Raw genomic sequence first — 23,605 nt, forward strand, 5'->3', positions numbered from 1 at the left:
CAATCTGCTTCTCGTCAAGAGAGTGTGTGTTTTCTTATAGCAAAGCCACATTAACTATCTGCTGAGTCCACCGAGGAGAATCAAACCCCTGATTTTAGCGTTGTATATCCGTAGACTTACCACTGTTTAGCTGCTGTTTATCTCCTCACTCTTCATTTTATCAAATGTTTAAAGTGTAAACTTTTCATCTTCATTACGGAAGTGTTTTAATATATAACAATTGAAAAAAATAAACTTTTAAATATTTGTTGTACCTACTCTTAATAATTTCTTCAAACAAGTAAGCACATAATAACAATAAGTTGGCAAATTTTCACAAAAATAGAAATTTATGTGTATTTCTTAACATTTACACGAATACAGATTATCTTGGTTTAAGGACGTGAGTATATTTGGGTGTATTACGGTGTTAGAAAGGTACAATAGGTTGATTTGTGTGGTAGTCGCTTGTGTTTTCAATCAAACACTAGTCTAGGAAAGTTAATTCACGTAAGTGAAATATCAGTGTCGTTCAGTATTTCTAACGTTTACTTAACTGAAACAAATCTGATTCAGATATTCTGGCACTTATAACTTTATGAAACTGACCAATTAACAAAGACATTATAAAAGCATCTTTGCAATAAGATAAAGAACGAATTCAACACAAATTTTGTTTTGATTGACAGAACAAGAGATTGCTATTTTATCACACTTAAGAAAATATAAGTAAAACAGAATTATACGTGCATATCTTACAATAAAACATATTATGTCAAAAACTGAAATGGACACGTTACGAAAAGATGAGTACATCGATCTCTCAGGATGTCTCCATGACGATAGATCAGATGTCCCTCATCATCGTCTTCGACGCTAGGCGGCCTGGAACTTTGTTCATGGGTTGACTGGCCGTTTGCAATCCCCCAAATAATCAGTCAGATCAGCCAATCCACCACGTGGAATCCATCCATAAGACAGCCGGTCAGTGCACACAACGTGGCAATCATCCACAGTTAGAATGATTGAAATTCAGATGACGACGAAGTAGCACGTGCCCACAGCACGGGTAGTTTACCGCCATTTTTCAGCACCATGGTAAATAATATAAACAAGGGAGGCACGCTCGTATGAACATAATTGTTCAATAATATTAACTATACAGTACGCTTTTAACAAAATAAGTTCAACGATTCCTTTCAGTTCTTAAATTTGTTTTTAATGGTCAAATTATTAAAATCTGACGCCTTTTACTGTATTTAGAATACAAAATAAGTTAAACAGCGATTCTCAAAAAAACAAGCAAATGCAGCCAAAATTTAACAATTTCACTCATACAATCTGCTGAGGAATACAAAGCATGAGTTAGCGAAAATTGCAAATGTAAATAAGCGGTTATTGTTATTAAGCACACGAGTACAGCTCTTAACACATGTATATGCAAAATAAAAAATAATCAAATATTTAATTCAATAAATGTGAAATCGTAATCATAAGCTGATAAGCAATGAATACAATATTTATACAAATGAAAACAATTAAACATTACGTAGATTTTTATAATACGAAAAAAAAATTACGGATGTCTAAAATTAATAAATTAAAATATTGACTGAAAGGCTAGAGTAGGAAAACATTTATAAATACATGTATTATCGTTACGTGTCACTCTGTTAACTGGACTGAAAAAAGTTAGTTGAAGTTGAAATAGATATTAGAGAATTTTAAAATTTATTTCTGATAACAATTAAACATTTAACTACTCTACTAAATACACATGCCATCTTAAACCCAATTAAGATGTATTTGGAGACACTTGCCACTAGAACATAGTGGCACCAACTGAAATGAGATACCCACACAAAGCCAACTTTCTCTGCCCCCTCTCAAGCATCTCTTGTGAAATAATAATAATGTTTAACAAACAATTCTAGAACATTCACAAGTTCTTACTTCAGAACTATGCTGTAAATACTAAAGCTCTAGGCTCCTGGAGCCGTGTATGTTCTTAAACATGTAGTGTTTTCTGTATGCTTCCTTCCACTACTGGTTTGGAAACAAGAAACAAAAATTTGATAATGGATCAGGCAAAATATAGTTTAAGAAAAACCTTTTCTAAAACAGACAAAGAGGACCGGTATGGCCAGGTGGTAAAGGCATTCGACTCGTAATCCGAGCATCGCGGGTTCGAATCCCGGTCGTACCAAACATGTTCGCCCTCCCAGCCGTGGGGGCGTTATAATGTAACGGTCAATCCCACTATTCGTTGGTAAAAGAGTAGCCCAAGAGTTGGCGGTGGGTGGTGATAACTAGTTGCCTTCCCTCTAGTCTTACACTGCTAAATTAGGGACGGCTAGCGCAGATAGCCCTCGAGTAGCTTTGCGCGAAATTCGAAAAACAAACAAAACATACGGTCAAGTTGTAAAATTTCATTTTAAAACCTTCAAGACAAAATGTCATTTAAATTAATCATGCAGAAATCGTCCATCGTCTTACATGCTGTATATTTTGTACTGGTTGAAGTGGTAAACGGAAGAACTAGTGATAGAATTTCAGTAAAAGGCTAAAACGAATCTAATCATTACCAAGGCTAGTGGCACGTCTCATACAAACATTTTAATGACAATTCCTTATCTTACCACTTGCATCGAAGCCAATTATTTATATTGTCGTATGTGATGACCTGAGATATATTAATTAAATAACAAATCGTATACGGAGAAAGATAAGTCGTGAAAAACAAAAAATTAAAAACCTTTCTTTCATCAAGTTCCTTATTATTTGAGAACAAATTATATTATCCTATTGTCCTTATTATTGTAAACTGTACCCATTCAAAGCTCCAATACTTCGTTATTCACATTTCGTCACACAAAGTTTCGAAGTTAACCCAAAATCTTGCCGAGTTACCAAATAATTCTTCAACAACACACACACACACACAAACGAACCGAGTAAATGTACACTATGATAAAAGTTGGATTTATGTATTTGATGAATCATGAATCTTTGGTCATCTGTAAAGAGTTTAAAAGTTCGTTTTAAGTGAACTAAACTTTTTCAGCATTAACGTCGCAAGAACCTAAACCTAATTTTTACAGTACCACAACAAGACATTAAACAAGTTAGATATCTGGTAAACGTCTAGTTATTTAGTAATTTGATAGAAAAACACAAGTTAAGTAATCACAACGTCTCGTATATAGAGGTCTTTATTAACATGCTTAATCAGTAAAACTGAATTAAAAACCAAAAAAACCGAGCGCTTTCGAAAGATGGACCTTTATTCTTCAGAGACAAATTGACAAATTGGTAAAACTATTACCGCTGAGCTGATTTCGAGTTAGATGTAATAACACAAGAAGGGGTCAGTAAGTAACCTGTCACTATTATGTTCAGCTTTACGTCACAACTAACAAAAGTGCCAGTAATTAATCTGACACTAGTATACTCAGTTATATGTCACAACTACCGCAAGTGTCAGCAATTAATCTGACAATAGTATGATGAGTTAAGAGTCAACTACCTGAGGTGTCAGTAATTAACCTGGCACTTGTATGCTCAGTTATGTGTCATACCACAGTGTAAAAAATAAAACAAACACTCCCTACAGATATTAACTTCTTGACGCTTTCCTTCTGTCCTAGATGATCGTCGTTGTCTGGCTGGACTTTCAACCTGGACGAAAACCGCTGTAAGAAACTTGAGCACGACCGAAACATTTTGTACCACAATGGCGGGGCCGCTCGTCGTTTGAATGATCGCTTGGGCAGATTCAGTACAGTATTTATTTCGTCCTTGTGAAACTTGGCCACTTTTTTGATATTGTAATTTAAAGTTATGCTTACTTCAACTATTCGAGAATTTTTCTACATGTGCAGACAACACACACTGAAATCCTGAAATGTTCTTAACACGATCTCCTTTTGTGTTTTCAGTAACTCATCTTCCTTAACACATAACATTTTGGTTTGTTTGTTTTTAACACAAAAACTAACACGGAAAAAGGTTCCCTCGAACAAATAATAAACACAAATACGAATACAGCACGGTCTTCAAATGTACTCTTTATGATCAAAAGACAAGGCTTGATTGGAATTTTGTTTTCCTTTGTTAACAGAGTACAAAGTTCATCAGAGCGAACAACAACAATTTATGAGCACCCGAGATGAAAAAAACAAATGTAATCTAAAAATTCTTACAATCGAATAAGATTGTCACACTAAAAATTTTTCTGTGTTTAAAGAAATATCCATCACCCATGACATCTTCCCACGTAAATAGAAGACAGAGTGAGCTAGAAAAGCAAAAACACGTTCTTATACACTTATAAGAGCATTTTGCTTCCTTTTATTTTTCCTACTGGCTGGCACATTGTAAGCATCCCATCTGACGTTACGGTTTGGATAAACATATAAGTACACACGAAAATATATAGGTATGTGTGTAGATAATCCAAAATCTACTTGATACTAATTTGACGACGCGGTATTTCACAGTTTTCTCATGTCATCCTTACATAACCTACACACTGTTCTCTTTAGACTGAATGACAGTTTGAACATTCACCTCTCTGTAGATAACTTCACAATCATAAGTCATCTCTTGGAAATCCGGCGTGTCACTGTTTTCTCATACTCGTTTAAACTGTTCGTTTCCTCGAGAAACACACGACATACGACATGGAGCAAAATTTCAAGTCAAACTTCCTACATTTTAATTAATAGAGAAAAGCTGAAAGATGGTAGAAGTAGATGAAATCTCGAAACTGTCTCGAGGATGAATATCGAAACACACTATGAGATAGTTTGTTTCTGTCTTCTAATAATAACGCGAAAGAAGATAATTTAGCCGAGAAAGAATTAAACCGCGTCTGTTTGGCGCATCTTCTCGTGCTCCGATACCGCCTTGCTCAACTGTATTCTTAAAATAACTTCTTCTCTTTGACCAGGTTGCCAAGTTACTAATTTCATGCAAACTTCGCATTGGATTGGAGAAATAATTTATTCTAAAAGTGTTCAGTTAGTAACTATAATAAAACGCTAAAATAAACTTAAATAGCAGTGACAGGCGTGGTAGTCCTTGAAAAAGTAATGTAACTCATTACAGTTACGTCTCAGTTCTAGCTTTTGAATCAAATAACATGAACTCTGAATAAGTTGATAAAAACAGCGTTCTTGTATGAGATGGCTAAAAATATTCAATAAAACCAGTTAAACGTCATGTCATTAGTATTTGTTTGTAACTATAAATTTTTGTTAGCCCAAGAGTCTTGGCTACTGGCCGAGCATAGTAAACCGTCACATTATAACGCGACTCAGAAAGGATGAGCATGTTTGGCGCGGTTTCGCATCCCTCAGTCGCACGTCTTTACATGCTCGGCCATGCCAGGCCTGTGTATCTTTGTTCATGCTACTAGATTGGTATGATCGTAATAAAATAAATGACACGATAGTTTATTACTATAAAATAGATTTAGCTAAAATATTTCAAAATTTAATAGCCCAAGTCCAATGCTTGAAGTTCATAAGCAGCTTTAAACACGGATAAAATTATTCCACCATTATCAGTTTGAAAATAGCTTTCTAGGTTTTAGAATCACAGGGAAATATAGTTTGCCCTCAGTGACTTGTAACGTGGAGTTAATTTTGGATCCACCAGTGTCCTCCTTCCTTTATCAGTGATATTGGTGCCAAGGTTTTTTTCACATTATATTTCAATTAATTCAGGAGAATTTTCATAAATCAATCCATATTTGCAAATTTATCGTCTGTTATTAATTATACAGTTCACGAGAAGTTCGTTATGCACAAAATTTACCTGTTAACTTCTCAAACATCCACGCACAAAAAACATTATCTTGTCAATAACTCAACACGTAAAATATTTGCTACTTGAAGTCTACACTGTCGTAACAGTTTAATTAACGTTTAAAGTGATTAGATATATAAACATATGTTAGTTAGTTATCACAATTAGATTCCATCAAGGAACATAGGGCCGCAATCGCTTGCGGATTCTTCATCAGGTATTTAAGTGAGAAGGTTGTTAGCCCGCTGCACCGAGCCGTCCCTAATTTAGTAGTGTAAGACTAGAGGGAAGGCAGCTAGTCATCACCACCCACCGCCAACTCTTGGGATACTCTTGTACCAACGAATAGTGGGATTGACCGTCACATTATAACGCCCCCACGGCTGGGAGGGCGAGAATGTTTGGCGCGACGCGGGCGCGAAGCCGCGACCCTCGGATTACGAGTCGCACGCCTTACGCGCTTGGCCATGCCAGGCCATAAACATACGTAAGAGTTAAAAAAAATAAAGAGCCAGATAATCTCGTCAACAGTACAATGTATGCAAGGAGTAATCATCTTCTTTGGTGAAGTTATTTCACCACAGTAATATTTACATGAAGCTCAAGTTCTTGGAAGCAAGTATATTTAACCACAAAGCGCTAGCGTCCTTTGCATTCTTTTCCAGTTTCTCTTTGTTGTTGTTTTTTTAATTTCGCTCAAAGCTACTCGAGGGCTATCTGCGCTAGCCGTCCCTAATTTAGCAGTGTAAGGGAAGGCAGCCTGTCATCACCACCCACCGCCAACTCTTGGGCTACTCTTTTACCAACAAATAATGGGATTGAATTATAACGCCCCACGGCTGAAAAGGCGAGCATGTTTAGTGCGACCGGGATTCGAACACGCAACCCTTGGAGTACAAGTCGAACACCTTGACACGCTTGGCCATACTGGACCTTCCAGTTTCTAGGTCATTTACTGTTATATATATATTAATAGTATCAACTGTATCACAACTACAGTAACCTGTTAACAAACTACAGTCATTTCCAATGAAAGTACGTCAAAAGGTTAATATGACATTTTTCTATCCTGTTACATACAAACGTAAAGTAGTTAATTACGAAAAATTCTAGATTTAATACATTCGGACTGACAACAGAAGAAATAAAATAACTAGAAGTTTGTCGTTTCACAACTTATTTAATCTATTTTTTCACACTGATTAGCAACCCACACTGGACGCAGGATGTTTTATCTGAAATGATAATAATTTCGTTTCATTTGTTGTGTGTATAACTTCTCTCAAGTTTAATAATAACCTACGTGTCTATAGCTTCAAACAGCAAAATAAAAGTTTGAAAACGCTCGTCTACAAACAGTGGTCTGGTTTATATTCACGTTTCCCTACACTGAAGAAAACCACTGAAGGTTGAATTGTTTTTGGTTTAGTTGGAATTTCGCGTAAATCTACATGCGGGCTATCCGTCCCTAGTTTAGCAGTGAAATACTAGAGAGAAGGCAGCACCCACCGTTAACTCTTGGGATACTACTATACAAACGAATAGTGGGATTGACCGTCACTTCATTAACGCCCTCACAATTAAAAAGGCAAACTTATTTAGTGGAACGGAAGTTAGAATTCGCGACCCTCACATTGTGAATCGAGCGCCCTAATCATCTGGCCATGCCATGCCTCCAAAAGTTCAAATATGTAAGATAAACAGGCGGTTGGGATGCTCAACTCGTAATCTTAGGGTCGTGGCTTCGAATCCCCGTCACATCAAACATGCCAGCCCTTTCAGTCGTGGGGATGTTATAAAATTACCGTCAATCCCACTATTCGTTGGTAAAAGAATAGCCCAGAATGTTAACGGTAGGTGGTGATAACTAGCTGCTTTCCCTTTATTCTTACACTGCTAAATTATGGACGGCTAGCGCAGATAGCCCTCGTGTAGCTTGACGCGAAATTAAAAACAAACAAACGACAAACGCAAGTGAGTTTATTTAATCAGCACAATCGATGGAACAAGTCTAATGGTAAATGTAATTAAAAACATCCTTACAGAGATCATTACAGAATTTACAAAATCGACCCAATCTAAAAATAGCATAGACCGCTTTATAAACATCGCTAAAAAAACACATAACACCATACATACTGCAACTAATCACAACAATCACAGGATACATGCTAAAAACATAAAATCACTGTTCTAAGCATCAACATCCAAGGTGCACTTGCTTCCAAGAAGCACGAGATCGAAGACATAATAAAAGATACTAACCCTGATATTTTTATTCTAAGTGAAACACTAATTTATCCCAAGAATAGATTCAAAATCTGTAACTATACGTCAATAAGAAAAGATGGAACAAATAATCAAGACACCAACAGAGGAATTATGTTATTATAGAAAAACAACCTTTCCGTTACTGAAATCAAAATGAACAGTAATAACGAAAATATAATGATTGATGTCCTCTTAGAAAACCACTCAATAATAACAGTAGAAGCTATATATTGTTCTCCAACTAAGTGCATTAACATAAATCTAATCCACAACACCTTTTCCTACAACCAAAATACAATTGTAATAGGTGATCTGGATAACAAACATAAGATGTTTGGATACAAATCCACAAACTCAAATGGCAGATACCTATTACAATTTATAGATAATAATAACATAACCCTTATTAATGATAGAACACCTACGCATACTACCTATGTGACAAATTCAAATAATATCTTAGACATTTGTCTCACCTCTTTTAATGTTAGACAAAAGCTAATAAATTTTAATGTGGGAAAAGATGTTGACAACGATCATCTCCCAATATGGTGTGTCTTCGATCTCACCCCCCATAAAGATAAAACCTATAGACAAGACAAATTTGATTACAAAAAAACAAATTGGCAGTAATTTCAAAAAGTATTAAACAACATACTACTAGAGAAAATTAAGCATACAGTCAATAACGAATCTGAAATTCATTGTTACAGTCAAATAATAATGGAGTGCCTACTAAAAGTAGCTACGGACACTGTACCAAAATAACAACATACAACCACAAGCAACGCACGAAAACCAACTATACAACTATTAACAATGATAAAACAACGAAGACAATTAAGAAGACTATTTATAGCAACAAGAGAACAAGAAATAAAAACGCAAATTAACAACATTAGAAATAAAATTATAGCAGAAATTAAACAACTAAAACAAGAAAAATGGGACAACTTCTGCTCCCAACTAAATGAACAAACCGACCCTAGAAAGTTCTAGTTACACCTAAAAAGATTCACAAATGAACCCACTATAAGAAAATACCCAACACTGGAACATAACAACACCTTAGCGAAAACCAACAAAGAAAAAGCAGAAGCCTTTAGACATCAACTATAAAACACATTTAAAACACGTAATAACTTAGACATGAACAACTATTACTACAACAAAGTAAACAATCATGTAACAAATAACATAAAATTACACAAACCACATTTTCCAGTCAATATTATTAACAGTAACACTAATAACACATATGATTATAATACTTTACCGCTCACCAAAAAAATCACACTAACTGAACTCAAACAAGCAATCAAAAATTCATAAAACAAAGCACCAGGAAATGATAGCATACAAACAAGAAAAAAGCACTCCAAAATTATTTGACCACCTATTAGCTATATTTAACTTATCTCTATATTCTGGATACATCTCAGTTTCTTGGAAGCACGCTAATATATTAATGTTCCACAAAGAAGGTAAACCAGCCAGTAAGCCAAATAGTTATCGACCGATCAGCCTGACCAGCTGTGTAGGCAAAATTCTTGAAAGAATAATAAGTAATAGACTCTGCAAATTTTTGGAGATTACTTCAAAATTACCAGAGGAACAAAACGGATTCAGAAAGTATAGACAAACAATAGATCATTTAATTAGATTAACTGAAACGATAATAAATAGCTTTAATAAAAAAGAATGCACTGTCGCTTGTTTCCTCGATACAGAGAAAGCATTCGACAATGTATGGCACAATGGTCTTCAGTTCCGTATGTATGAAATGGGATTACCGCGAGGAATTATTCGTTGGTTATCAAACTTTTTGGATAATAGAAAATGTAGAGTAAACGTAGAGGGAACTTTCTCGGAGTTCTTCACACTAGAAGCTGGTGTCCCTTAAGGAGGGGTGGTTAGTCCTACTCTATTCATCATGTATTTGAATAATATTCCACTGAAAGACCCAAATCATGGATACTCGCCACAGTTCACTGATGATGTAGCAATTTAGAAAAGTGCCCCTACACCAGAAATTGCAACCACTTACTTACAACCACAACTAAACAGATTATGTGAATACTGCCAAAAATATAGAATTAAAATAAACACAGCGAAGACACAATTAGTCATATTTTCAAAATCTAAGAAACATCAAAAAGATCAACCCCAGATTTACATGAACGGAGAGCTTTTACAGACTGCTACATCTGCAAAATTTTTAGGGCTAACATATGATTCTAAACTTACCTGGATAAAACATGTAAATGACATAAAAACTAATATTTGGCGAAGAATAAAGTATGCTAGGAGTTTAACTGATAAAAATTATGGAACAACACCCGAAAACATCATTAAACTATACAAAACATATATAAGACCAGTAATAGACTATGCAGCTCCTGCACGGATTAACGTAAGTGAAAAATTACTGCAAACCAACTTTCTAACATTACAGAATACATTAATTCCATACAGAGTATCTAAAAACCACTTCATCAAAGTTCGTGCTCAAATACACAAACAATACCAGATAGACTTCTACAGAGTACAATAAAATATTTTGATAAAAATTGGAGAAAAAATGAGCTATTATGCCAACTAGACAGGTATTGTATATATGATGAAGAGAGTCCTAAACACCCTCTCCCCGTTAAATTTGTACATTAGATCATTAAGTTAAAAAATAAAGAAAGAAAGAAAGAAAAAAGAAGAAATTTAAAAACATAACAAAATATAATAATACTAAAAAAAAAAAAAACTAGTGCTAAAATAAAACAGGCCACCTGTGTTCCAGACTTATAAAAAATGAAAAAACAATATACATGGACATTGCCCTGAGTTTAGTTATGCTTATCACTCTGGCCCTCTGTATTTACTTTAAATATATTAATAGGTGCACTCAAACAATGTAAAGGAAGGAGGAAGAGGTCTAGTGTACCTGACCCTCCTGGGTATACAAACACCTAGAGAGAGAGAAAGTTTAACTCACAGATCAAAACACTCAGAAATGTAAGCATCGAGTACCTAAGCTCGTAATTGGTAAAAGATTTACAGGAAATAGTATATTCATTGTACATTTAGCAGAATCTCAAGAGTAGCAAAATGGTATTCAAGAAATGTTCGAACGAATACATTTGTGTATTTTCTAAGATCAAAGCTGCACAAGGAATATCTCTGTTTTACTCGCCGCATAGATCAGATACTAAATTTTACCTTTACAAGCCCTCAAACTTGCAGCTGAGGCACGGGAGAAGAACTCTCAAATGTGACAACTTCAAACAAATAAAAAGTCTACCTTCCATAAAACAGCTTATACTTTGTATAAACTGCGTTTTATTCCTCCATTGTCTGGGGACTTACAACGCTAGAAACCGGGTTTCGATACTCGTGGTGGGCAGAGCACAGATAGCCCATGGTGTAGCTTTGTACTTAATTACAAACAAACAAACCTCGGATGGATATGAATGTACAAATATTATCAGATGTATATATTCTTACCAATTAAAATACAATACATTTTCAAATCAAGCAGTATATGTGACACGTGCTGCTAAACCTTCATATATATACATAAAAAACTTTTGTGAATATTTCGGTTCAAAAGTATTGTTCAAAGTACTTTTAATTGGAGAAATAATTATTTACATTCTCAAATAAATAAAAGTCTCAATAAAATAAAATTAAAATCTCAATACACACTAATAAAAGTAACTTATAAAACTCATAAACAACAATTACAACTGGCACAATAAGTTTAAATACACAGTTTTAAGTAATTCTTTTGTGAAGGTCTAATCTATTGTCCTACCTTAATTAATTCCAAAATAAACTACAGAATAATGTGCCTCTTGACGAAGTTTTGTTTTTTGTTTTGAATTTCGCACAAAGCTACATAAAGGCTATCTGCGCTACCCGTCCCTAATTTAGCAGCGTAGGACTACAGGAAAAGCAACTAGTCATCACCCCTCACCGCTAACTCTTGGGCTACTCTTTTACTAACGAAAAGTGGGATTGACTATCACATTATAACGTCCCCACGGCTGAAAGGGAGAGAATGTTTGGTGTGATGAGGAGTCGAACCCACAACCTCGGATTACAAGTCGAACGCCCTAACCACGAGGCCACGCTGTGCATTTATTTTCACGAAGTATTCAGTTCACAATAATAATAGATAATAAACGGGAAATATTTTCGAATGCTTTGTTTAGCCTAATTCCGTATTAAAGTAAATTATTCAAATTAATACCTTAGGTTTATTTGTTCTACGCATACTTGTTAGAAATTCTACACTTGTTATTTTCTCTTGAAGGTCGATCGTGGAAGACGATTCTGTTTTAGTTACATTAAAAAACGGCGAAACTACATCTCAGAACAGTATATTTAATTAGATATACTCGTTATCATTGGGCTTTAGCTATGACATTTCGCACTAAACTACACGAGGGCTAACAACCCTAGCAGTCCGTAATTTAGTAGTGAAAGACTAGAGAGAAGGCAGCTAGTCAACACCACCCACTACCAACTCTTATATTACTCTTTTACAAAGAAATAGTGGAATTTATCGTGACATTATAACATCCCCACAGCTGAAAAATCTAATATATTTTATTAAACCGGAATCGAACCCACGCTCCTCAAAGTGGGAGTCGAACGACCTAATCACCTGGCTATGCCGTGTCCTGACATTAGGTAAGTACTCGTTATGTATCGCCTATGCTCAATAAAAAGAGACATTAACATTGAAATTTGTGTACGGGTTTTGCTTTAATTGAGCAAGTGCTAAACTTTTGCATTCTTATATTCTATGACTAGACGTTAGACATTTCACAACTTTGATGAGCTTTTAATATGTTATCATATAAAATGTCTATTAAAGTTATTTATACCCACCTTTGTTTTTAACATCCGTTCAAATTAAATTCGCGAGCATGCGCTTTCAGATAAGAAAGTGTGCGTCCATTTTCAAGACAAACTAAAACTGAATATTCTTATATGTGTAATACATTGCTAATTTTAGTACAACACTCATTACAAATAAATCTAGATATTTATGGGCTTACAGTATCTTTATATTACGTTAGTAAAGTACAGGAAAAACGACTACATATTCATTAATATTAATTTCACACACACAATGGCTAATATAATGAACATGTTTTCTATTGTACGTAATCAGGTACGAAAGATTTGTTTGTTTGTTTTGAATTTCGCGCAAAGCTACTCGAGAGCTATCTGCGCTAGCCATCCCTAATTTAGCAGTGCAAGACTAAAGGGAAGGCAGCTAGTCATCACCACCCACTCTGGGGCTACTCTTTTACCAACGAATAGTGGAATTGACCATCACATTATAACGCCTTTCACGGCTGAAAGGGCGAGCATGTTTGGAGTGACAAGGATTCGAACCTGCGACCCTCGGATTACGAGTCGAACGCCTTAACACACTTGGCCATGCCGAGCGAAGTACGAAAGAAAGTCACACTAAATAAATGTTATTATCCGATAACTATGGTACTATAAAACACTTATGCTTTTTAGTCTTTGTAATAATTTTAAAATGATTAAATTTTTGCAGATCCTTTTGACTGATATCTTTAAATTTTGAGAAAATGTGCTTACTGCAGAGGCGTCGCTAAGTGCTTAAAAATTCGCGGCTCTGGTCCCTAGGCGCGGAAATTTTCTACGTTTTTAAATGATATCAGTGACGTTTATCTATTCTGACGTTTTAAGACACCAACTGAGATTTCGGGGCACTATCATATCAGGGCACGCCTGTGTCCCATGTTCCTAACAACGCCTCTGAAGTATTGCCTATGCATGTTTTCCCAACCAACAAAATGGCGACCGTTGGAACACTCTTTTTTCAATATCTTAAGAGCCATCTGTTGATCTAAGTGAGAAAATGAAATTAAAACCACGAAACTCTTACTGAGCAATATGGGGCTTATTTTTTCCACCAAATGCTTCAATATTTGTCTGTTTTATTATTGTGCTTAGTCGGGATAAAATTGTTTTCAATGAAAGCGATCACGGTACTCATCACTCAGTAACGAAATTACATTTGAAAACTACAGAAACAAGACACTTCTCAGTTAAGCAGTGGTTGATTGCTAAGTTCAGTACAAGCACAACGTGTACAACCTAAAAAAAATATACCAGCGTAGCAATATTCAATACATAAACAAAGTCCTCGACTTGAAAATGATACCAACGTTGGTTTGTTGGTGAGTGGGTAGAAGTGATTTTTGAAGAAAGCATTAGTAGATGTTGTGTTGGAATATCTTTTAGCTTTTGGAAGCTATGCGTTTAATATTTTTAGGGGGGACCGTCCCTGTCTTGGGTTATCACTAATGGGAAACAATAAAAAAACATCTTAAGTTTCGATGTGTATTGCAACATTTTAAATACTAATTTCGAATACGAAAGGTACAGAGAACAATTTAAAGTGCCGTAAAATAACAATGGATACAAGTATTCAGTTCTACATTATGTTTCATGTCAAACGACATTTCCACTTGCACATGATAAGGCGTCTCCAATATCAAACATTTCAAATTATACTATAAGAAACATTATTACGTTGACTAATTTTTTTATCTACTCTATACAAAACGTAAAGTGCACTAACGTACTGTCTAGAGTTAAATTTGAAGAACGAAATTAAAAAAACTGTCTTTTGATGACAAACATATTGTCATTCTGGCTAACAGACATGTTTTCCAATGTAGTTCCGTAATATTGATAAGCTATAGCAAACATAATTACTAGCATTATTACTTCCTACTTCTCGATATCACTGTTGTTAGTTTTCAATTTAGGAGAAGTCTCAGGGATTGATGATGGAACATGTTAGACATGATCTACTGAAGAAGAAGTAACACTTGTTTTACTGCTCAGTTCTGATGATAAAACGTAATGTCTCTGATAGAAAAACTAATGATAAATATTAACTTGCAAATTATGTCTGACATTATGGATATCAAAACAGGAGACAAGATGCTTTTGAATGACTGCAGTATGATTTTAGAGGACGTAAATACAAAAACAAATATTCATTTTCAAAAGACCTTGACATCTAAATAGTACTCACTCTCAATGTATACACCAGTATAACAGAGGTAACAAAGGATCAAGTTATACAATAATAACCCAAAAGAAAGTATTTCTGTACAAGTGTCGTTCTATGTGAATTTGTTACCAGACGTTATGGACCCGGCATGGCCAGGTGGGTTAAGGCGTTAGACTCGCAATCCGAGGATCGCGGGTTCAAATCCCCGCCGCACCAAACATGCTCGCCCCTTCACCCGTGGGGGTGTTATAATGTGACGGTCAAATCCACTATTCGTTGGTAAAAGAGTAGCCCAAAAATTGGCGGTTGGTGGTGATGATTTGCTGCCTTCCCTCTAGTCTTACACTGTAAAATTAGGGATGGCTAGCACAAATAGCCCTCGAGTAGCTATGTGCGACATTCAAAAAACGAAAAAAAAAAACAGACAATCAAATATGTTTAGTCATAAAAAGCAAATAGCCATTCGAGTAGCTTTGCGCGAAATTCGAAACCAAATTCAAAACTAGACGTTACCATGAGCAATGAAAGTTAGGGAACCCATGATTTATATGTTACAAATAACATAAAACTCACATTTATACCCAGCATGTGAAAGCACGTTGCTACTGACAAACTAACGAACTGATTAAAAATTATGTCATGTCCCAGAAAGTAAATAAGAGTTTATTATATCTTTGTTGTCAGAAGGAAAACGTGTAACAAACGTGTGTTGTTTAAACGGTCGAAAATTTAGAAACAAACCTGAAGTTCTACTGGGTATAAACTTGATTCTGAATATTCTACAGCAACAATAACGAAGAGACACCGCTGTCAAATGTTTCTAAAACAGCGTTCGGTACATGCATTTTGTAGCAAATTGCGTATTTAATATAGAATAAAATATAAACAAATGAGCTAAAGATATATTCTTGTTCACTTATAAATACAACTAAACACAGTTTATCTTTACATTTGAAATTAGAAGTACGCGAAAGCCTTTAGAGCCCAAAAAACACTAAGAAATTCATTAATAGAAAACTACAACCTACAAAAAATTTTTTCACAAATAAAAGAATAATTTTCGAATAAATGTTTCTTCAATAAACTTCATGACATGAACACCTTTTCTAAGTTGGCGAAGCACAGTATTAATTAATTACACTTGTCAACAAACATCAATATTAGACTTATTATAGTTTTTAATGTTGCTTTCTTTATTCAGTCCCTTAAGGCTGAGGATTTTACGATGATTTGTTTGTTTTGAATTTCGCGCAAAGCTACACGAGGGCTATCTGTGCTAGCCGTCCCTAATTTAGTAGTGTAAGACTAGAGGGAAACCAATTGGTCATCATCACTCACCGCCAACTCTTGGGCTACTCTTTTACCAACGAATAGTGGGATTGACGGTTACATTATATTGCCCCTACGGCTGGAAAGGCAAGCATGTTTGTTGCGACCGGGAGTCGAACCCGCGATCCTCGGATTATAGGTCAAACGCCTTAACACGCTTGGCCATGCCAGGCCTCTTTACAGTGAGATAAATGTAAAATATTACTTCAATCATAATACGCCCTCAATATCCATTATCGTCATCTCATTTCACTCAATATTGAACTTACTAGGTCGACTAGGACTCAATAACAGCTGTAGTGATCAAAATACTATTGATATATGAGCAAAAAATGAAAACAATGAAATACTTTAGAAAAGACAGTTGTTCTTGACTAGAATAAATTTATACATTATAATTTATTAAATAAATCATCATAAAATCACCCCCAGTAGCATAGTGGTATGTCTGCTGACTTACACTGCTAAAAACCGAATTTCGATACGCGTGGTGGGCAGAGCACAAACAGCCCTTTGTGTAGCTTTGTGCTCAATAACAAACAAATAAAAAAAAAATTTATATCACGATATAACTTCTGAAAAGAAGAAGTTTATTATGCATATAATTAGTCTATAAATATTCTGCCCCCCGCTAGTACAGCGATATGTCTCCGGATTTACGACGCTAAAATCAGGGGTTCGATGCGGCTTTGTTACAAGAAGACACAAACACGCACACCCCTAAATATTCTACACTATTCAAAGAAGTGTTTATCGTTATCGCAAATAATTCAAAGCTCAGTCTCTTTGCTCTCAAATTGTTTAAAATGTTTTTGCTTTAACAATCAACAACAAAAAATCAATCCATTTAAGATAACACAAGCGTTTTATTTCTTGAGTTTCAAATTATCTTTACTGATGATCGCGTAGCTCGGGATGGCCAGGTGGTTAGGGCGCTCGATTTGTCAACTGAGGGTCACAGGTTCGAATCCCTGTTGCACCAAAGATGCTCGCCTTTTCAGCCGTGAGGGCGTTATAATGTTACAATCAATCCAACTATTCGTTGGTAAAAGAGTTGGCGGTGGGTGGTGAAAGCTAGCTGCTATCCCTCTAGTCTTACACTGCTAAATTAGGGACGGCTAGTGCAGATAGCCCTTGTGTGACTTCGCGCGAAATTCAAAACAAACAAATAAGCTTCTGGGTACACAGGAATTTGGAGGAAGATGTCTTGTGTACCTGACTCTCCTGAGTATTCAAAAATTAAACATACCCAAATACCCACAAAGAAGAAGCAAAGCGAAACGTACACAGAAGTTATCTAAACAAAACATGGACTTCTTGGGAAGGAGTTTTCGGTATTTGCCATTATAGTTTTATGGTTAAAATATATATGTAAAAACGAGCCATTTTTACATATATATATTTTCTCTACAAGTGGGTTTTCTCGACATCACTGAGTTTTATTTGTTGTTTAGCGTTTTATGGCGCAAAACAACTAAGCTGTCTGCGCTACTTTTCTGGAACAAGGTATCTTGTAGTTCGATAACATTTCAAGATTGTGGATACTGTACACTGGGGTAACCTACTATTCTCTTTCACAGGATTGGGATTTAGGTCATTATCGACCTTGGAAGGTCAGGTTCTCAGTAGACCTCTTCCTCTCTCCTGTACTGTGGTTATAAGGTATCCTGGATTTTTAGGGTAAATAATCATGTCATCTAGCTTCTACAGCCAACGTCATGTCATCTTCCTTGATCACCCTCTCTCGGCTACCTTGATCCGATTCCACCTTTTTATGCTCTTCTGTGAATCAACTACAATTTCAAATTTCAACTGCGCAAAACAAAAAACAATCCTAACCCACATTCAAAATCACGAAAATAACAACAACAATTCTGCCGCGAGCGGTACAAAAGGAGATTTTTATATCCCTGTCCACTCTAGTTGGAAAAGTATACTTTCCTTTAAAATTAAATTACTGCCAGGAAATTTTGGTGTTTTTTGTTGTTTGTTTTTCGGGTAAATAAATTGGTTTGATGAGCGTTTATTGTTTCTATTACTACTTTCCTTTCCAGGGTTATGGTGCTATGTCCTTTTTATGTTGTCGGGTTTTCATGTGTTTTCTTCTGTTAACTATGTATTTGTGGGATGTGTTATTTGTGATGATAGGAACAATTGTATTATGTGAGGTAATACTGGAGTTAGGTGTTCAATGGCTGTTTTGATCCTTAATTTAAAATTGTCTTTTTGGTTTAAGAATTTCTGTAATTTGTGAAAAAATCATAAAAAATGTGTTTGTCTGCTTTTGTTATTTTGTTTGCTTTTTGTGTGTTCGTCATTTGTTTTTGATGTGTCTTCAGCTTGGATATGGGCTTTTTACTGCCTTAAAAAGGTATGTGTAGTAGATTGGTGGTTTTTGTTGGTGGCTTCTTATGGTGTTATGTAGTAATGTTTTTCTTTGTTTCCTGGTTTGGTGCTTACGTGTTTGTGTTGTTTTGTATGTTGAGTATAAGGGCTTTAATGTTTTTGTACTTTTAGTATTGCTGTTGGCGGTTATGGCAATGTGGATGTGGCCTCTTACGAGAGCATTCTGAGTTTCTGTGAACACTTCCTCACTTAAGCTTTACATGTTGCTGCCACATGTCCCGGCCCGGCATGACCAAGCGTGTTAAGGCGGGCGACTCGTAATCTGAGGGTCGCGGGTTCGCATCCCCGTCGCGCCAAACATGCTCGCCCTTTCAGCCATGGGGGCGTTATAATATGACGGTCAATCCCACTATCGGTTGGTAAAAGAGTAGCCCAAGAGCTGGCGGTGGGTGGGGATTACTAGCTGCCTTCCCTCTAGTCTTATACTGCTAAATTAGGGATGGCTAGCACAGATAGCCCTCGAGTAGCTTTGTGCGAAATTCCAAAACAAACAAACAAACAAACAAGCCACATGTCCATAACGTTGGCAGTTGTAATACTGGGTTACAACTACCGCTGATGTTTTAGATGGTTCAACTGTGTCTTTTGATTACAAAGAATATCATCAGACATCATATTCTGCATACCAAATGTTTTGTGTACATGTATTTTAAATAAATTTGTAAGTTTCAAAGTTCTGTTCGAAAAACAATGCGTTCATCTTCAGTGTATTTTATGTAGCTATGCGTGAGTTCTGCTTCTCTGACTTCATTTGTAATGCTAATGTATAAATCTTTCACAACAAAAGATTTTTGGTTGGATGTATTTCCTGGTTTGAAAGCATTTTGCGGCCATTCGACCAGAAATCGGTTGAGGTCAGCGGCCTCTGACCTTTAAACGAAGACACTGCCCTTGGCTAGACGCATGATAGCAGCTATGTTAACTTTGTCTTGCTTCTTATGATTTCTGCTCCTAATTGGAGTTCTCTACACCGGGCTGGGTTTCTTTGTATTATAATTGCGAATTCTGGTGGTTTCGTATGTGATGTGTTTGTTTCTGGGGTTGTGTTCGATTTTGAAATTGTAGTTTGTTTGTTTTTTCTTGGGTGTCATCAGGATGAAGTCGTGTGTATCTTCTTTTCTTGTGTTGGTTTTGATCCTGTTTGTTTCCTTCTTACAGTTTTGGTTTTTGTTCTCGTGTGTTTCTTTATGTCGTATTTGAACTTGTGTACGGTTGTATATTTCCTTGTGTTCACGTTGTTTTGGTGGTTTTTCTGCTTCTGATGTGTCCGGAAGTCAGCTAGTCATCACCGCCAACTTTTCTTCTACTCTTTTACGAACGAATAGTGGTATTAACCGTAACATTATATCGCCCTCACGGCTGAAAAGCGAGTATATTTGGTGCGATGGGGATTCGAACCCGCGACCCTCGGATTACGAGTCGAGCGCCTTAACCCACCTGGAAAGGTAAGTAGTCATCACCACCTACAGCCACCCCAAATTATAACGTTCTCACAACTGAAGGAGCTAGCATGTTTGGTAGGACAAGAACTAGAACTCGTAACCCTCAAATTACGTGGTCAAACGTCATAACCACCTAACCATTTCAGGCCACTGTTCTGGCAATGTCCATTTAGTTCATACCATTTATGGATACTTTGGTGTCCTACAATTTCTGGCACGTGACGAGATATGGCTCTACCCCAAATTACAGAAATTGTCCAAACAAAGCGTTAACGTGTTTCGAAAATTACACAGTCCCGTGAATTTAAACTTTATAAAAGATGTTTTGGTTTCAATAACGGATTTTTCATAATTCAGCTCGGACTTACAACGCTAAAATCAGGGGTTCGATTCCCCGATGGGCTCAGCTGATAGCCCGATGTGGCTTTGCTATAAAGCTACACAGATTTCGTAAAGAATATTCATTTTTCTCTGTCACGTAAGATTTTTATAAATCGGAAAGAAAAAAAAAGCACTCTTACGTAGATCAAATTACACATACCACAATAAGAACTCGTACATGTTTGTTCGATCACATGCTACATTCTCTGTTAGTATCCGAGTATTTACTCAGTAAACACTCCACGCACGTAGACCGTGACATCAGTAAGACCGTAATGTATATCAAACCTCATATTTTTAATGAATCAAACCTGGAAATGTATTCATAATTGCTAATTTTAAATTTGAAAGCTAGGTTTTGTATGAACTTAGATGCAAACCAAAACCTACTAAGTAAATAATAAGAGAAACGTTCCACATAATAGAAATATAATAATTTAAAATTGGATTGAAACAATTATATTTTTATTGCACGAATAACAGTTGTATTATTATTATTATCCTATTGCATAATTGTGATTAAAAAGAGTATAAGATCGTGATTAACACAACAGGAAATATCTGGCTAAATCGCAAATTTCCACCCCGACATGACCAGTTGGTTAAGGCGCTCGACTCGTAATCCGAGGGTCGCGGTTTCGAATCCCCGTCACACCAAACACGATCGCCCTTTCAGCCGTGAAAGCGCCATAATGTGACGGTCAATCCCACTATTCGTTGGTAAAAGAGTAACCCAAGAGTTGGTTGATGGTAATGACTAGCTGCTTCCCTCTAGTCTTACATGCTAAATTAGGGATGACTAGCGCAGATAGCGCTCGTGTAGCTTTGCGTGAAATTCAACCCAAATCCACCCAACGATAATGCTAGCAGAAAAATAAATAAAAATAAATTTATCTATAGACTACCCTTTCTTTTCTGACTGACACTATTTCCGTCATTTTCAAAAGCTCGAACGTAAATAAACAAACTATACCCCTTAGAAACAGATGCTGATACTCACATCACACTACATGTTGAAATGTTTGGCGAGAGATTGCTCCACGAGACTTACGTCACCGGAAATCATTTAACAAATAAGTAAAAGCAATGCATAATTTTAAGTGCACAAGTCTAAATGTTATGCAATCAGAAATCAACGAATCATCGAGTTTCTACACAAAACTAGCAACGTTTATATAAATAACTTTTAGAAGGGAAACGAGCTTCGTTTTTAAGAATAGAAATCCACCGTCTTGAAAGAAATAATGCATCACCTTAGAATAAAATAGAGATAGCATCCTACATTACTAGCAGAGATTTTTCTAAATAATAAATAATTCGAAAAAAAAAACTACAATTCGGAAACCAATGATTGTCATAACATTGATAAAAAAAAGCTCACTTCCAAACACAATCGGCCATTAATCAATAACCTACAACAAACGTTTTAGGTTTGAGAAAATTTGGCCTAGATCATATATAAAATACTTCACTCTCTTAAAGAGCTAGAACCATAATATTCTTGTATATCGTGTCTAAATAATAGGAGAGCTAGATTTATATCACACTTACCTCCTCTGATGAATGTGAATCGTAATTAGACCATTTGAATCGTTGGGCTATTTTGCTTTGTAAAGCAAAACACCACACGTGATATTTACTACATCGTCTCTAGTGGACAAAAATATGAAAACTTCAGCCAGAAGAAACAGTTAAGTCGCAAATATTATGTCTCTAGTTAGTAGACTTACGCGGCATTGTGTATATGGGTATAAATTGTCGATATTTTCAAGGTCCTTTCGCACGTTATTAGTTAATAATTTTTTTACACATCTTGTATTGTTATTTTGCAGTAAAGTTAATGCACAACCTCTAATTATTTCAGGTACACAACATGCTTAAAGTACGTGGTACCAAAACAAAAATATGTTAATTAAACCAAAGCTCTGTTTCCTTACACACACTACTACTTTAAAATAAATTACATTTTTGCTATAACTATCCTTCACACGAACTACACAAGATGATGCTAATGAAGATGTTATTAATCATGCACACGAGACCTTAAAAAAGCAATTTTGTTGTTGTTTGCTGTTACCTGCCCGTGGTCCGATTCGCTAATATCTAAAAATGGTTGATTAGCTGCAACAGTCTGGCCTTGAACCATGATTATGAAAGGTCTAACTTATTCAGTCAACGATTAAAATTTGTGTAGCTCCAGCAACTGTATCTGCTCGCGGCTGGTCAGAGTCCTACTGCTCTGATGCAGCTCAAAACTTATCATATACGCAAAGGTAGAGAGCCCGAAAGTTATTTATAACCACAGGCGTAGTTCGTTCTCGCACGCTTTTACAGAATGTGATTCTTCCACCAGTCTTTCATCATTGTTGGATTACAGGCTTATTCGGTCTCTCTCTTCCCCGAATCCCGTGTAACGATCAAAGGTACTGCCATCTTTATTTCAGGCTATTAACGTGATTATCTGTCGATTTCTGAACAGATATGTCCTATTTCCGACGTAAAATTTTCTGAAGTGTAGAATTTCACTGCTGTGTATCAATTGTACAACTCAAAACCACATGTAGAGTAACAATCTAAAATGTTAAAATCTTCCCTTGCTACTCATGGAAAACAAACGCAGGTGTGGAAAACGTACTCTTTTGAGATGTTTCTAATAGAACAAACTTGGAATGCCTTCACTTTAACTTTTTGTGCCCTGGTGAGTCAGCAATAAGTTTAGGGACCTACAAAGCTAAAATCCTGGATTAAACTCTGCATAACGGATAAGCGCAAATGGCCCATTATGCAACTGCATTAAACCCTGCAAAGCTTGCTTTAACTTCTTTTTAATTAAATATACTGTTACATAAAATTACACTGACGAAGGGTACAGAAGTAAGGAAAGAAAAGGTCAAGACTTGCAGTATCGCGTTTCTTAAGT

At 35.9% G+C, this 23,605-nt stretch overlaps 1 protein-coding gene across 4 annotated transcripts in view; it reads right to left on the reverse strand.

The window, feature by feature from the left end:
* The window catches only part of LOC143249656 (dual specificity protein kinase CLK2-like), a 46,282-nt gene extending 23,258 nt beyond the window's left edge, over positions 1-23,024 (reverse strand). The window contains exons 1-3 of one of the 4 annotated variants that reach the window (XM_076499916.1): positions 22,763-22,944; positions 22,237-22,335; positions 794-887 (exon numbers count right to left, since the gene is read on the reverse strand). In XM_076499916.1, the coding sequence (XP_076356031.1) occupies positions 794-887; positions 22,237-22,335; positions 22,763-22,831 (262 nt within the window). In that variant the 5' untranslated portion in view covers positions 22,832-22,944. Of the gene's footprint in view, positions 1-738; positions 888-3,590; positions 4,894-22,236; positions 22,336-22,762 lie in introns of those variants that run through there. The other 3 variants (XM_076499918.1, XM_076499917.1, XM_076499919.1) reach the window with 3 other exon arrangements.
* Between the last annotated feature and the right edge of the window lie 581 nt (positions 23,025-23,605).

This window comes from Tachypleus tridentatus, chromosome 4, assembly GCF_004210375.1.
Source record: "Tachypleus tridentatus isolate NWPU-2018 chromosome 4, ASM421037v1, whole genome shotgun sequence".
NCBI lineage: Eukaryota > Metazoa > Arthropoda > Merostomata > Xiphosura > Limulidae > Tachypleus > Tachypleus tridentatus.